Source organism: Lissotriton vulgaris, chromosome 7 (assembly GCF_964263255.1).
Source record: "Lissotriton vulgaris chromosome 7, aLisVul1.2, whole genome shotgun sequence".
Lineage (NCBI taxonomy): Eukaryota > Metazoa > Chordata > Amphibia > Caudata > Salamandridae > Lissotriton > Lissotriton vulgaris.
The window spans coordinates 1,258,574,754-1,258,592,268 of NC_141695.1; the positions used below are offsets into that span (position 1 = coordinate 1,258,574,754).

Consider the following 17,515-nt stretch of genomic DNA (forward strand, 5'->3'; position numbering starts at 1 on the left):
GAACCACAGACTGAACCACATTCAATACTGTGGGTGAATAAATGCAACTACAAAAAAACAAGCTTTTAACTCAGTGGATAAAATGTCACACCCGCTAAAATGCTATCTTGCATCCCTGGGGGTGCGGACACCCCAGGTTGGAAACCCCTGAGTTAGAGTGAGGGTTTTGGAAGTTTTTAAAAGTAGGCAAAGTATAGGTTAAGGTTAGTTTAAGGGTTGATTTAGATTTATGGTTAGAGTCCAAGATAATGTTAGTGGTTGCTAGGGATATGGAATATGGCTAGGCTCACAGATCGGGTTAGGTTTGGGGTTAGCGTTAATCATAAGGATAGCCAAAGTCAAGTCAAATGGTCTTTATTCGGATGTTAAAATATCCATAAAAGTGCTAATCATCATCACAACCAATAGCATATAAAAATATAATCACATAAAATAAGTACGTAGTAAAATCAGGGTAAGGATAAAGACTTAAGCATCGACATAGGACCAATGTGCAAGGATAGCAATAAAGTTTAATATACATTCTGTAAACAGCAAATTTTGCGATGACAGTGTAAACATTAAACTAAGTGCAAAGCAGCGAATATTAGTGCAAAAATTGTTCACTTTATTTGTAGCATATTCATGGAAACTCGCTAGCGTATTGCTGATAACAAAAAGGAGCTTACTCTAAAAATCACGTCATCACTACCTAACTGCTGTATTTCATAAAAAGCCAAATTGAAATCTATAATAGCATGTACTTTAAAATAAGGAATCAGATATTGTTTAGTGTATCTAGCATAAAATCCACAGAAAAACAGAAAGTGTAGCAAAGTTTGTTTGCAACCGCTGCCACACGGGCAAGGCAGGTTCTCCAGATTTTTATTAAAACCGAACGGGAAACAGACTTCCGTCCCTAAAGCGAAATAGCAAGCTCCTATTCCATCTCCCAAGTTTTTTTCTGAGATATACCTGTGGCATGTTATTATTTATGCCAGATAACACCGAAAGAGGAATATATCTGATAATCGATGGTTTATGGAGCTCCTTATTTTCTCTTTCCTCGTGGTATAAGTTACACAATGCCCCTCTTACAGATTGCAAACTTATGCCGTCTATAGCTGAAGGGGTTGAGAAAATGTGCTCCAATCTTACACTGGCTAGGCTTTTCTTCACTGCACATAACCACGGTATGTGACTACCCCTGTCACATTTGAGACAATCTGTGATTATTTCTTCTGTTAACAGTGTGGCAGGATTTCGCCATATCTTTAGCCAAAATAATGCTGGCCGCGACTTGATGAAATCCTCCACATAGTGAAGATTTATTTCCTTATGGCAAATAAAGGTAGGTGCTGAAATTATTGCCCCTAACAACCTTCGACAGAATCTATTTTCCTCAATTTGGATGCTACTGCAGTTAGTATGCCCCCACACCTCTGCGTCATAGGTCGCAGTCGGTATGCATTGGGCTCTATAGATCTGTAGTAAGGGTATTACCACCTCCGCCTGCTTGGGCTGTCGGAGGTTGATAATTGAATTTATAGCCCAACCCAATTTATTTTTCCCATGCGCCACATGGGGCTGCCAGGATCCTGAGTCTGAAAAAACTAGACCCAGGTAAGGAAAAGTCCTAGTACTTCTTAAAAGCTCTTTACCAGACACAATATGGCGAATGTGGTGCTTTTTGGGCCCGCAAGACATAATATACGATTTATTAAAATTGGTACACAGATCCAAGTCTGCCATAAAAGATACAAAAACGTTATTAACATGCGGAGTGCTTTAGGTGTGCAGCCCATCAGTACCGTGTCGTCCGCATACAAAAGTACGGGTAGCAGTTTACCATTAATTTTTGGGACATCGCAAGTTAGTTTAGACAGGGATTTATTTAATTAATTTATATAAAGGATAAAAAGTAAGGGGGCCAAGACACAGCCTTGTCTGACCCCCCTACCAATTAAAATATCCCCGGAAACCTCACCTTCATTGTTTATCCTAACCCGTGCTTTCAGGTCTCTATGCAGATGCGCCAGAAAATTTACAAGTACCTTATCCAACCAATAATTTAAAAGAATCTCCCATAATCGTGAACGAATACCAAAATCAAATGCCGAACTCAAATCCATAAAACCCAAATATAGGGGGGCTTTTTTTGCGATGGTATATTTGCCCAGTATAAGATTTAGGTTCAGGCACTGTTCCACAGTTCCCATACTACTCCGAAATCCCAACTGACATGAACTTAAAATTTGAGCTTCCTCTGCCCACTTCCTGATTTTATTAAAAATCACTCTTCCTAAGATCTTCAAGGTATTATCAATCAATGATATAGAGCGATAGCAACTAGGGTTGAGTCTGTCGCCTTTCTTGAAGATGGGAACGATGATACTATTCGACCAGGTTTTGGGGATTTTAGTGTTGGACAGGTTGTTAAAAATATTGCACAATAAGGGTGACCAGAAATCTGGCTCCGATTTAATTAAATCAATTGATAATCCGTCAGGGCCAGGGGCTATATTTCCTGCACTTTGGTTTATGGCTTCTTCCACTTCAGTTATGGAGATATTAACAGTGTTAACTAGATGATAGCTAACAACGGACGTTGTTGATGCCGTGTATATTTTCGAGAAATGCTCTTCCCAGGATTTACTGACTATATTACAATTTATCGGGGTGATAGTTGAGCCCGATGACCTCATGGATTTGACCTCGCCCCAGAACCCAGTAGCATCTTTGAGTGCAGCAGAACGTGCCAAAGAATCCCACTGGTCCTTCAACAACTCATCTTTACGTATTTTTGTTGCTTTCTTATAGTATTCTCTTCGGGCTCGAACCAGGGTCCTATCCCTGGGTTCCGCAGAAAGTGCTTCACGCAATTCTCGATTCGCCCGTGAGCAAATGCCATTGAACCATCTAGGATGTTTACTAGACTTACCAACAGGTTTGGAAATTTCCTGTTTAATACCCGCACATAACCCAGTGAAAGCCTCAATGATCTCCAGACCTTGGCATCTACTAGACAGACCCGTTACCATTAATAAGGGATAAGATTTTATAATACGTGCTAGGAGGGCCTTATAATCTTTGCCCTTCCATATTACTTTAAGTTTGTCAGTTGATGCAACCAGATTCTTTGCCCCTACTTCTTTATGTTTTATAAGTTTGTTAGCAAATTAAAAAATTGTCAGGATTGGGTTATGGTCGCTGTGGACAGTGCATAAAACATCAGCCTTTATTAAATAGTTCACAAGGGAGGAAGATATAAAAACATAGTCAATTGTGGACGAACAACCACGTCCCCCAAAGGTAGGCAATGTGCCCTCATCCAACATCCCGCCAGCTCTTTCCATAACGTTAGTAAGGATAGCTTGAAAGTGAAGGTATGGTTGAGTTTTAAGGTTCAGCCAGGGTAAGGGATAGGTTGAACCTTAGGGTTAGTTTTGGATTAGGGGTACTGTTAGGATTAGGAGGGCTATCACTAGGAGGACTATATTTAAGAGTTAGTGCAAAGCAATGAAGTTACACTTAAGATTTGGAGGTTAGGTTTTACGATTAAAAGGAGAAAATATCAAGATAGTTTAAATGCGTATAAGTATTAACGTAATGCTTTGATAGGCTTTGAATTTCCAATTTAAATAACTTATTTTCTTGCAGTACGTTCTCACACAGCATTCTCTCTTTGTCTTCCTATCACCTTCAATTTACCAGTCTAGCACTTCACCACAGTACTTTGCAGGACAAGGTTTTTGGTGGAACACACCATTGGCACTTTAAAATCAGAGTTCAGATGTCTCCAGAAATCCAGTGGCGCCCTATACTATGGCCCTGCTACTTGGTGCTAAATAATTGCAAAATGTACCAGGAAAGGACATTACCTAGGAGGTCCAAATGCCTCGGCATGGTGAAATATTTTTCTATCTTTCGAATGAATATAATCCTTCATCATTTGGGTCGAACCAATGATTTTGGGAACAACAAACTTCAGACTGTTGGTGAATAGTGGTTTGTGATACCGAGTTATAAACTTGTAGACCTGTCCGTATTGTTTTGGTTTCCTATGGTTTGGTCCGACAGGCTGATGTGCAGCCATCTTAAGTTTCCTGAAGGTTATGGAACTGGTTAAGATCCTTCACCGCTTGTATTCAGATAGGTGCCGCTCCTCCTTGAATGATCGAGGGCTGGGCTATCTAGCCGCTCAGTGGCCGAAGCCACACAGGATGTTCCTGGGGATATGTTGGTTGGGTGGCATCATGCACATGAAGGTCAATTATATGTGTCCAGGAGTATCAGCGGCTATAACTGTTTGATACATCTGATGGTTCCTTTGCAATTGCTGGTCCCAGGGGTCATGAAGGCAGTGGCAGAGCTCCAAGTGGCTTGTTTACTTTCTGTATTACTTTTCCTCGCCCCTTTGCAGCAAATAGGAGGCTGTAGAAAAACTGAATGTGGACCAATGGGTCAACACTTTGATGTCATAGGGGGACAAATCACATGTGATGTCACTTCTGCACCCCACACTTTGTTGCATCGCCATCCATGAGTATAGGCTGCGTACATATGTTTAATGTGTTATGTTGATGATTGCTAAGGGAGCATCGCTCTGCTGCTTTTGGAACCACTGATGGATGAGCTGTCTGGCTGGGTTTGTTTTCAGCATTCAGTGCATCAGCACCTGCGTTTGCTGATACATCTGGTGTGTATGCACCTTACTTTGTAAAGCAATGCTTGATATGGGCTCTGAAGAGAATGGAAGACAAAAGACTAATGCCTACAATACTATGTGAGGTCTTCATTATACCAGTCCCTACAGCTCCTCTTCACACCCCTAGACCCCATCCCAGCCCCTACTGCTTCCCTACCCAGACCTGAGCGATCCATCCTCTGGTTACTACTTGGTGCCAACATGCTGAGCATTGAGCGTTGCCCTCTATACAGGTTATTAGGAGGAGTTCAAGTTGTCTATTTAAACTGCAGGACAAGTAGGCAGTGGGCAAAGGCATTAGTAAGGATGAAGAGTAGGACTTCGTGCAATGAAGATTACCGGTAAGTAATACAGACATTTTATTCCTGAGAAGCACTCTCTGGCTTCCACAGAACTCTGACACTGCTCAGACGGGAGCTTATTTTTTTATAAACACTCACACTTTTGCCAATCAATGTGTTGCTCATTTTGTACCATTAACACTCTTGCACCCTCAGTTTTTGAGATGCACCCTACATCTGAAACTTGTGCTTGATGCAAGAGCCCCCAACTCCACAACCTTTTACCCCCTGCCTTCACTTCAAGGGAGAAATACCCACTGTGTACTCATTTCCGCCTTGAGGCTGCTGCCATAAATCATCTTATAGGACACAGTGGGGGAAACTGTATGGGACCTGCATCAGCCTTGAGATAATGTTTCTTCCTCTGTTGACCAATAGGTGCACCCGCCTCAATCCCTCACTGTTATCCGACCTTCTACCACTGACCAGGTAGACAACCAACTATTGGGCCTGCTTATCTAGAGTGAACGAAGGTCTATCTTCAGTCTCTATTAACTCACCTTTCTCCTTTACACCAGCAGCCTTAGACCTCAGCATGTCCTGTACATATGGCCCAACATATTCCAGACAAACCGGAAATGGTGCATAGCGCACCTCACCTACTTCCACACACTCAGTGATCCTATGGATTAATCTAGCTCCCAGTCATGGCCAGCATGACTCGCGGGTGGGGGTAGGTAGGGGGGGGGGGGGGGGGGTCGCACGGGTTTGTGGGTTTTTTTAAATTAAAATATGTAAAAAGTACCTACATCCACCGTGTATGACCTTCATTATGAAAGTACCTTCCCGGGTCTCGTGCCGCCTCTGCTCCTGGCCGGGTCCCACTTTTTCCTGCTGCTGTCCTGAACAGGAAGCCGCCACAGGCAGCCTCCCTCCCCTAAGCCAATCACAATGCTGTGATATAGAGAAAGGGCAGAGTGCGCATGACTGGTTTGGCTGCCCTCCCCCAACCAGGCATACACTTCTGCTTAATACCATTTTATGTTTCTGCTTCTCGCAACGCGAGAAAGTAGTGGGGCGACGCTCCTCCGCCCTAGTTGAGGAGCCGCCACTCGATAGCGATCACAGGCCCTGCTTTGAAGGGGCTGGCCTATGGTTTGAACATTGCTGAAATCGTTTTTTCTCTTTATCCTGAAACGTCTCAGATGTTTGTTTATTTATCCTTGTTGTATTTCTGTACCTGATGTTTTGTGTGAACAGTACTCTTGGCTTAATTCTGTTTTGGTTCTGAAAATTGCCATTGGTTTTCAAAAAGTGAAGGCCGCTGGGTTACATCATATACAATAATCTCCGATTCCTGGTGAAAAAGCTCATTAATTGGCAATAATCCCCTCCCCCCCCCCCCTCCTCTCGTTTGCGCAGGGTATTATGGGATATGTCTTTGCCTCTCGCAATAATCTTCGTGCTCCTTTCCATGTCTTGCAGTTCAGACCGAGAGCGGGCAGCCGTGCCACTTCCCTTTCCGTCACAACCGCCAACTGTACCACTCCTGCATCAGCAAGGGCCGAAAACGACTCTGGTGAGAGCTTTCATTGACTGGGCCAGCGCGCTGTTGAGGGGGCGGGGCTGGGGAGGGCGGCTCACTGACGTCCAGAACAGGCGTGGTCTGCGATGCAGCGAGTCACCAAGGTCAAGTTGCGTGGGTCCGTCCATACGCTGTCAGGCAACGGCTTTAATCACTGGGGTTATGTACAGGTTGGGAGTGTGTGCTGTTAGGCAATGGTCTTTAGTGACTGATGGCGAATCTCCCAACACGTGGTGCACAAAATGGTAAATAGAGCAAGAAAGCTTCCTCAATCCCGTGAGGGCTGAGAGGCCCTCTCAAGAGGGAGTACACCCTCCCGTGTACTGATACTAGACCACAAAAAGTACTCCTCCAGAGGAGTACATTTTGTGGTCTAGAATCTCCCAACGCGTCCACTGAGCGAGCATTGACCACCCCAACACTAGGGAGATAAAGAGTAGTTTTGTTACGCTTGTTAGGTGGAATTCTCCTTACATGAATTGAGATAGGAGGTTGGAGGGGGTAGCATCATGGAGCTAATCTAAGGATATATACATTTGAGTCCATAGCGACTGCCCTCGCTAAATTTCTGGGATGGATGTGGGCCATTCGTGCAGAAACGACAAGGGCAATACAGTAGTGAATATTTTAATAATTCCAGCATTCATGAGCTTACAGCTATTTTATTGATTATGTATATGGTTTTTATGCCCACAACTGAGCTGGTGTTGTTACTTGTTTAATCATGAATGTTCTCCAAGGTGGTATATTAACGGTTTTATGTAAATCCGTTTTATCCTATTTTTACTATTTTTATCGTTAAATGCTTTTTACCTGTGATCTAGATTGTTATACATTTTTATACAAGGAATTTAATGGTTTATATTATGGTTTTAGATTTTTATTGATGCCCGATGTTTTTAATGAATTTCATAATCGAAATAAAGACTAATTGAAATTGAAATATACACAAGGCACGCACATCATGTAGGCTTGGGCCCTGTTCCAAGCATGGACAAAGGGGATTGTGTGCTCTTTGGATGCAGGTTCTGTGAGGAGTCAAATTATGCTCAGTGCCCAAGTGATCACACAGTGAGTGAGGATTAAAACATATAGTGCAATGTGTGTGTTACAGATAGGCAATGGAACAGTGGCATTTTTTGTTGCTTTGGCTGCTTGAATAGCTTACATCTAGAAAACAAAGGAGTCTGTTTAAAGAGCGGTGCAACTGGCGCAGTCTGATGATTGGGGCAGTTGGACCGCTCTTTAAACAGACTCTTTTGTTGTTTAACGCTCACTCACTCTGTGCGTGAGCACTGAGCACGATCATGGAGCATTAAATGTTTTGTAACTAAAAAGTGTTTATGGCCTCTGTCGCTACTTATTTGCTCATGCGTAATTACCAATGAACATATTCCCAGGGCTCGAGTCGGGGTACCACGCGGGTGGACGGCATCCCCACACTTATTTTACAGGGGGGACGCCATCCCCCCTGCCAAACAGCTGGACTTCACTCTTTGGCCTCTCTGGGACGAGGAGCTCGGCACCTTTCGTGACGTCACTTCCGGTGACAGCGTCCCCCCACTTCTTTTTTTACGACTTGTGCCCTGCATATTCCTGCATCTCCATGTCTGGCAACTGACTATCCAAGAAGGTGAGGAGCGAAAGTAGAGTTGCCCATCAGAGCATAAGACCACGTTGAGTAGCATTTACATACAAGTCTTACTTACAATGTGATCAGATGTGAGGGGTGCCCTCAGGTTTAAGGTATTGAATGTTATGGTATATTGATTTGTATAGCGCACCAATCACCCAAGAGGGTGACCGATTGGGCTACAGACCCGCTCCCTCGGCATCAAGACACCAGTTACAAGGGGTCCTCAAATACTGTAGATACAGGTAGGCGTGGTCAATTTGTGAAAAAAATAAGTGCCGGGGCTCTCGTCCAGAGGCATCTTGCCCCAGCTCATTGCTCCTATTAGTGCCACCTATAACAGAACTAACTACTAACCATGAAACCCTATAGGGAAAGGATGTGACATAACGGCCAGAGCTGCAGACTATGGAGTTGGGGAACCAGAATAGCCTGAACATCCATTGATTCTGTGCAAAAAACTCTTAATCTCTAAGTGCCTACAAAAAATGAATGTGTCCTTAACTGGTGCTCATGAAAAGCTCTCCGATACCTTTGGGTTGAGTTTGCGCTATAAGCACCGGTGTTGACGATTAAGTGCTGGTGCCGAGCTCCGGAAACCACCGGGTCAAATTAAGCACTGGACTGGTGCGTCTTCATTCTGGGCCTTGCTGAGATCAGTGTGGCCACCTGCCATGGTTAGCTGTGACTAGCAAGAGGTCGTTCTGTGTTGTCAGGCAGGGCCATTTGCAGGTACCTTTTGGCAATGACAGTTCTGCTTTACCTACGCGGTGTGTTTTTATTTACGGAGATGAGATGGGTGTCATGGGTGGGACTGCATAAGTTATTGCATTGCAGGGAAACTCCCACTTTAGTGTCTACCGCGGGCACTGCCACTCAGACCAACAGCCCAGCAGGTGTTAGAGTGAAAATATGATTGCTAATTTCTACTCACACCCCACGGGATGTTTATGAAGAAGCTCATGAATAAAAAGTCATTAGAATTCTATAACAGAGCTAGGAGTCGGGGATCAAGGGTCAAGGGCTAGAAATGAAGCAAAAATGTTGGGTTTATGGAAAGAGAAGTGACGAAAAAGGAAGAAAAGAGAGAGTGAGAGAGAAAGAGAGAAAGAGGCAAGAAGAGCGAGACAGACACAGAAAGCAAATACAAAGTATGGACGTGTGAACAAGGAAAGGAAGCAGGAAGGAAGAAAGAAAAATTGAAAAGGTAGAAAAGATATTGGTGGGGGGAGGGGCAAATCTCCCAAACACTCTTAAAGTTGAGCATCCTTATCTGTAGAACTTTATTTTTCTGGATAGTTTACTGGAACCCCTTTTAGTACGACCTGGAAAACAATTTTTTTTTTAGGAAATGCTTTTTCAAAATTGTATTAGAAAGTCCACTATTTGGCCCTTTAAAAATACTAGGGAGTAAACCCCCGCCCCCCGCCATCCCCCCCCCCCCCCCCCCCCCCCTCAGAACCAACGCCCGATCCTCCAAGGTTATAGGGACGGTTGAAATCCCTCCCTTCTCTTACTTGGTGCAGTAGAGATTTGGCCAAAGTGGGCGTACTTTAATGTTCTGACTACTGCCTTGTGCATTGTTCATTTCCGTTTTCTGTTTCCCTTTTTTTCACCTACCATCATCGTGACCCATCTTCCCGGATTGTACTCACTGGAGCATGTTACAATTGCTTAATTTGTGAAAGAATAAGTGCCAGGGCAAAGTTTTGCTCAGGGAAGAGGATGTGACGCAACCACCAGAAAGGTCGACTTTGGAACTGGGGAGCCAGGTTCGAGTCTTGGCCTGAGCTCAACATCCTGTGATTCCGGGCGAATCATTTAACCTCCCCGTGCCCACCAAAAATGAATGTGTCCTTGTGTAATATAATGCAAGCACTCCAATACCTTGGGTCGAGTTCGCACTATATAAAACAGCAAATAAAAAAATAAAAAAGCTTGCAGCTGGCAGTTATGATGGTCGGGGTGCTGATTACTAAAGCTGCGTAGTCTTGACTCCAAGTCACACCTTTATCATCCCCCAATAGACACTCCTTACCCCTTTATGTCCCTGTTTCAGACTATTTCCCATCCCTGTTTACTGACTTTGTCACTGTTTTTCCATCTTGCTCTTCCTTATTTCCCCTCTTGTGTTTTCTCTTTTTTCTCTGGTCCCCATACATGCCTACTGATGGGCCCCACCTTCAACCACCGGCTCAAATTAAGCACTGCTTGTCACCTTCATCCTCAGTTATTGGCCCTGATGTTCAGTGATCACTAAAGATATACAAAGGAGTGGCCTTCTGGATGGGACAACAGGCCAGGGTAGAAACGTGTATGTAGTGATATTAGATGTTGGCAGCCGGTGTAAAATCACTGTTTTCTTTCTGGAAGGTAAATGTTACTTTATTAATGCTTAGCAAGTGTAAATACCAAGTTTGTTGTGACAACCAGCTGGCACAGAGAGTGTGGTAATAAAAGTCTCAGATGTTCTAGATTATTGTGGATACACGCACATGTTACCCACAACAGGGTGGGGAGCCCTCTGCTGAAGGTACAATTATTAACCACTTTCCCACACACATCTCCGGTAACCTATCCTTCCTGGTGACGGAGGACAGACGCCATTTAGCTACAGATGGTTACGGTTTGATAAAGTGTTTTATCACTTTTTGGGGGGCCTTCCTCGGTTGAACTAATTTTGTACTATCATATTTATGTATTTAATTTTATTATGTGCAACATATACCACAGCAATTTAGTTTCAAGGTGCCGGGGTGGGGTAAACGAAGATATGGGATGGGGTGGTAGGGCTATAAGGGGGAGGAGGGATTATTAAAGAAAGAATGTTCTCTGATTCATAGTTCATAAAGCAGCAGGAGAGATATTGTTATCTGTGTCATACAGGGGCGCAACAAGACCCGAATCTCGGGGGGGGGGGGGGGGGGAGGGGGGGAACTCTCCCAGCCAGGGCTTGCCTTAGCACTTGTTGCACACGGTGCAACTGCCTTTTTTGGCGCCCCCTCCCCCATTTCCTCCTCCATGAATTCCCTCACTACCACTCGCCAAAAATACACCTCATATCTCTATAGCACCTTTTTGACAAACATTTCATGTTTTTTATAGCGCTACTCATAGTTTACTCACACTCAGTTCTGTGATCTGCATGGCTCACGTTCTTTGTGCAGGCACATTAACCCTCTGTGCTGTGTGAGTGGCAGGAGTGCCCATGTGAGTGCACAGTGAGGTATGCAACAGTGTGATAGGGTAAGAGGAGTGACTGCAGGGTGAGTGAGGTGTCCATATGAATTTGTTTGCGGATGTAAGTGCAGAGTGGGACGAATGAATGTATGGTTAGTGATGGGCATACTTGAGTGAGATTGCAGCTTGAGCAGTGAGGGGGACAGGTGAGTGAAGTGTCACATGAGTGTAGGGCGAGTAGTGTGCTCGTGTGACTGCAGGATGAGGTACAGGGTGAACAGCGCAAGTGCACTGTGAGTGCACAGTGATCACTGTTAGTGCAGGGTAAGCGGTTGAATGGTGTGAGTGCACGGTGATCAGTGTGAGTGCATTGTGATCGCAGAGGGTGAACGTGAAAGTGAAGTGCGAGAAAGAGGAGTGAGTTGTCTGAATGATTAATGACTGATAATTAAAGGGAACAAAGACAGAAAAGTCACATTACAAATAAATACATACACTCTTTATTTTTATTTTTTTTGAAAAATATTGTTATTGGCATTTTCTGTATTCACGTACTTCACAGTAGTAACAATGGCATTGGTAGACACAAGGAATCTCAAATTCATTGTTCATCTTGGCATGAAGGTAAGTAACATTGTGATCTATAATCTCTTGCATAGCCTCAGAGTTGATGATGGGTCTAAGGGATAAGTGGTGGGGTAGTGTCAGCACCATACATTTTTTATTCATAGCCCTATTTAGTGTCAAGACAAGGTCTTTGCAGGCTCCTTAAACAACAAATGGCTGGTATTTTGCTTTTGGGAACCCTACTTTATATTCCTTTTTCATGAAATGCATTCTCATACTAATGCAGTAAATGTAAAATACAAATGTAAGTAATAGGTAGAGTGGGGGCCCAGGGGGTACAGAACCCAGAAAAAAAGACTAAGCCTCTGAAACCAGTTTACAAAGGTATATAAATATCCAAATGGTCTTTAAACTAAAGACCTGTGAAAACTCTGGTGTGCTGGAGATAAGACTCCAGACACTGCCCAGCTGAGCCCACAGCAGCTCGAGCTGAAACACATGATGGGGGCTGAATCCTTTTTAGCCCTATGGGCGTTGTGCCCCTTGGTGTCATACCATACATAATGCCTGTATAGACTTAAAAGAGCAGAAAAAGATGTATACAGTGGATATGAGGGGGGCTCATGTAAGTAGGAGGGGTTGCCAGGATGTGATTGATAAGAACAGTTGGGCTGTGTTTGGTGGGAGGTGTTGATCTGTGGGTGGCAGGAGGAGATATTGGACCTGTATTTGCACAAGGCATTCCGTGGGTTTGTTTGGTTATGAGTGGCAGGGGGTGTTGTTGTCTTCTGACTGCCAGGCGGTTGGTGGGCTGTGATTGGAAGGAGAGTTGGTGGTATTTAATCGGCAGGAGAGTTGAGGGCTGTGATTGGCAGGAGAGTTGGTGGGTTGTAATTGACAGAAATGACAGTTAGGAGGATGTTATTGGCAGGTGTGGCTGCTAGGCTGTGATTGTGAGGCAGGCCAGGAGGGGCTTCTCCATAAGAGGAGAGTTGCTCCACTGACAAAAATGGCCCCCAGAAAAGCCCCTGCAATGAAAAATAAAATGGTAATACATTTAATTTATTGCCATTTTATTTTTCATCAACCCACCTCGAACCGAGTGTCAAAATGGGGGCAGGGCCATTGCTGCAGCAGGGAGGAGTGGTGGGCTGGCTGTGCACTCAGATTTAAAGTGCGCATGTTCTTTCGCTGGCCATCTTGTGCCAGCCAACCAGACATGCGCATTTTATACTTCTCTAACCCTGCTGGGTTGAAAGCAAGCATAGGTCTCCAGTGCTTTTGAGAGCGCTGAGAGAGGCCCCTCCCTCCAATCCTGGCGCTTCTCTCATTACCAACATGACAGAAGCACCAGGATTGCTCAGGGGAATTTTCTGTAGCCCGGGGGGCCTGGAGGAGAGAGATCTGAACATGGGGCGGTGCAAAGACGTTTGCAGCAAGCAAGGTAAGTGGCTATTTTTTTAATTTACATTTGTCACCACTCACCTTACATCCATGCATCCCCCCACCCATTTGCCCCCCTCTCCGCCCCCCCACTCTTCCTAGTGGCCAGCCACCACTGGGAAAGGCTGCTGGGATATTATTGCCAGAGAGGGGCTGTTGGGCAGGGGTGGTAGGAGACAGGGCTTTAAGTGGGCCGGGTCTCATCGGTGCTGAGCACTGGCAGTTTTTTAAAGGAGGCCTCGAAACGGGTCTCTATTGGGCTCTGTTTCGTGCCCTGGCACAGGCGGTCAGTTTTTTTCCAGACTGCTGTGACAGCAGGCACATCGACGTGCGCTGCTCAAACTGCTCACTTCTCACTAGTGGAGAAGTTGCGGCATGACGTCATGCCAGGTGAGCATTGTGGGGAAGGGAAATCCTTTAAAGAGAGTAATTTTCTCTTTTTGAAACTCAGGAGCAGCAACTTTGTCCTGGTGTCACCAGGGCTTTAAGTGGAAGCTTTATCAATATTGTATAAAATCCATAGTTGCTGCTTATTTTTCTTATGCAACTAGCAACCATTGGCAAAGCCAATAGTCCTGACTTTTTGTAGGTATGATGTTACTTGTATCATAAATCTGGATGCAATGAAAGAAACAGCAAAATACAAGTCGGGTGGTACACTATGCTGAGTGAGCACAGATGTTTTGCTTATGTGTTTTTAAGCCACGCCCTTAATTACATTGGCCACGCCCCTTTGAGAGACCTCCCAGTTTTTTCATCCCACTTAAAGTCTTGGTAGGAGGGATAAATAGCGTGTGATGGAGGATGCCACAGAGACTTTTGTTGGACTCGGAGGGTGAAGCAAGCCTCCATGTCACAAAATCTCCCAGATGTTTTATGTGCACTTAGAAGGCATGTGAACAAAAGCTGCTTGCTGAACTGTCAACGCCCTGCGCTTCATCCTTCAGTTATGCCAGGCTGCTGAAAGGGATGACAAAGATACATTTGAATAAGGTGAAAAGTGAAGTTAAGAATCCAACGGAATATGTTTGAACCATTTAGTGGTAAACCTTTTTTGTGCAAACCTTAGTTGAAAGTAGGTCTCAATAGCTATTTTTTTCTCAAGCCATTAGGATAGGTTGACAGAGTAAGATTTGGTTTAGGGCGTTCCAGGATCTGGGGCTTTGCACACGCAGAAATCTACCTCTGTGTTGTTTTTTAGCCTCTTCAAAGATTATTGGTAAAAAAAAATGCAGACACCGAGCAAAGCTTTCTGGTTCGGGGCCTAGCGTGGTGCCCTTTTCATGAGACAGTTGTTCTGAGGGCCGGATTGATACACATTTGGGCAGTTTGGTTTTGAGGCCTTCGTACCCTAGCAAAAAACTTTTTGGAGATCAGGGTAGAACAATCGTGTTCAGACGCTCCATATCTCAGGATCTCGCAAGCTTCACCTGGTGGTCTGTTGCCAGCAGTAATCAATCAATCAATCATATCATTTGTAAAGCGCACTACTCACCCGTGAGGGTCTCAAGGCGCTGGGGTGTGGAATGCTGCTACTGTTCGAAAAGCCAGGCCTTGAGGAGTTTTCTGAAGGTCTTGGGTTTGATGTAGGTGGAGGTGGATGGGGAGGGTGTTCCAGGTCTTGGCGGTCAGGTGGGAGAACGATCTGCCGCCGGAGGTCACTCTTCGGAGGCGGGGGACTGTGGCGAGGTCGGCGGAGCAGAGCTGGCGGGTGGGAGTGTAGAAGCTGAGTCATCTGTTGAGGTACGTTTGTCCGGTGTTGTGGAGTGCCTTGTGTGCGTGGGTGAGGAGCTTGAAGGTTATTCTCTTGTTGACCGGGAGCCAGTGCAGGCCTCTCAGGTGAGGTGTGATGTGGCTGCGGCGAGGGATGTCGAGGATCAGGTGTGCAGAGGCGTTCTGGATGCGTTGGAGCCGTCTCAGGAGTTTGGCCGAGGCTCCTGCGTAGATAGCGTTTCCGTAGTCCAACCAGATTCTGACGAGGGCCTGGGTGACCGTTCTTCCAGTTTCAGTGGGGATCCACTTGTAGATCCTGCGGAGCATGCAGAGGGTGTTGAAGCAGGAGGAGTCAAGTCAAGTCAAGTCAAGGAATTTATATAGCGCGCTACATACCCAGAGGGTCTCAAGGCGCTTGAAGAAAGGTGGGGAATTACTTGTCGAATATCCAGGCTTTAAGTTGCTTTCTGAATGCTAGGTGGTTCTGAGTGAGGCGAAGGTGAATGGGAAGTGAGTTCCAGGTTTTAGCCGCCAGGTAGGAGAAGGATCTTCCTCCCATGGTGGTTTTGTTGGTGCGAGGTGCAGCAGCAAGGGCTTGATTGGAAGAGCGTAGCTTGGTGTAGAAGGAAAGTCGTGTGTTGAGGCATTCGGGTCCAAGTTCGTAAAGTGCTTTGTGTGCGTGGGTTAGGAGGCGGAATGTAATCCTCTTATTGACGGGGAGCCAGTGGAGGTCTTTCAGGTGACCAGAGATGTGGTCTTTACGCGGGATGTCTAGTATGAGTCTGGCTGATGCGTTCTGGATGCGTTGGAGTTTTTTCTGAAGTTTTGCGGTGGTACCGGCGTATAGGGTGTTTCCGTAGTCCAGGCGGCTTGTAACCAGTGCGTGGGTGACCGTTTTTCTAGTTTCGGTGGGGATCCAGCGAAATGTTTTTTTGAGCATGCGAAGAATGTTGAAGCAAGACGAAGAAACGGCGTTGACTTGTCTGGTCATCGAGAGTGAGGAGTCCAGGATGACGCCCAGGTTCCGTGCGTGGTCCGTCGGGATGGGTGCTTTTCCAAGGGCCTCTGGCCACCAAGAGTCGTCCCAGGCGGAGGGGGAGGTACCTAAGATAAGGACTTCTGTTTTATCTGAATTCAGTTTCAGACGGCTGTGCTTCATCCATTCGGCTACTTCTTTCATTCCTTCATGTAGGTTGGTTTTGGCGGTGTTAGGGTCTTTGGTGAGTGAAAGGATCAGTTGAGTGTAATCAGCGTAGGAGATGATGTTGAGGTTGTGTTGGCGTGCGATGGCCGCGAGGGGGCTCATGCATACGTTGAAGAGGGTGGGGCTGAGTGAAGATCCTTGTGGCACGCCGCAAATGACTTCAGTGGCCTCTGACTTGAAGGGTGGGAGGCGGACTCTCTGAGTTCTTCCGGCAAGGAACGAGGTGATCCATTCCAGTGCTTTTCCTTGGATTCCGATGTTTCTGAGGCGTTGTAACAGGGTGCTATGACAGACTGTGTCGAAGGCTGCGGAGAGGTCGAGGAGGATGAGGGCGACTGTGTCTCCATTGTCCAGTAGAGTTCGAATGTCGTCTGTTGCAGCGATGAGTGCGGTCTAAGTGCTGTGTTTGGCTCGGAAGCCGGACTGTGAGGAGTCGAGGGATTTGTTGGTTTCGAGGAAGGCGGCGAGCTGGTTGTTGACAGCTTTCTCGATGACTTTGGCCGGGAATGGAAGGAGCGAGATGGGGCGGTAGTTTTTGAGTTCGGTGGGGTCAGCTGTGGGTTTTTTCAGAAGGGCGCTGAGTTCGGCGTGTTTCCAGCTTTCCGGGAAGGTGGCGGAGTTGAGGGAGCAGTTGATGACGTCTCGGAGGTGTGGTGCTATGATGGAGTCAGCTTTGTTGAAGATGTGGTGAGGGCATGGGTCTGTGGGGGATCCTGAGTTTATGGAGTTCATCAGGCGGATGGTGTCCTCAGTGGAGATTGTGTTCCAGTCATTAAGGATGTTCAAGGGGGGTGAAGGTACAGCAGAAGGTTGTGTGGGTTGGTCTCCGGGTTGGTTGTCAAAGCTGTTGTGGATGTCTGCGATTTTGTCGTGGAAGAACGAAGCTAGGGAGTCGCAAAGGGTTTGAGAGGGAGTGATGTCGTTGGAGTTGGCAGTGGGGTTGGTAAACTCTTTGACGATGTTGAATAACTCCTTGCTGTTGTGGGCGTTGTTGTCAAGTCGATCTTTGAATGCAGCTTTCTTTGCAGTCCGGATCAGTTGGTGGCGTATGCGGGTGGCGTTTTTGAAGGCGTCCCAGGTGCTGGTGTTTGGGTCTTTTTTCCAGGCCTTCTCAAGGGAGCGACAGAGTTTCTTGGATTTCTTAAGATCATCGTTGAACCAGGAGGCGTTTTTGATGCCTGGTTTGATTTGACGTTTTTTCAACGGTGCTAGGTTGTCGGCG

At 45.8% G+C, this 17,515-nt stretch overlaps 1 protein-coding gene across 2 annotated transcripts in view; it reads left to right on the forward strand.

Annotated features, from left to right (window-relative positions):
- Positions 1-17,515, forward strand: part of F12 (coagulation factor XII) — a 119,467-nt gene that overhangs the window by 21,513 nt on the left and 80,439 nt on the right. For both annotated transcript variants that reach the window (XM_086931800.1, XM_086931801.1), the window contains exon 3: positions 6,454-6,547. In XM_086931800.1, the coding sequence (XP_086787926.1) occupies positions 6,454-6,547 (94 nt within the window). The remainder of the gene's footprint in view (positions 1-6,453; positions 6,548-17,515) is intronic.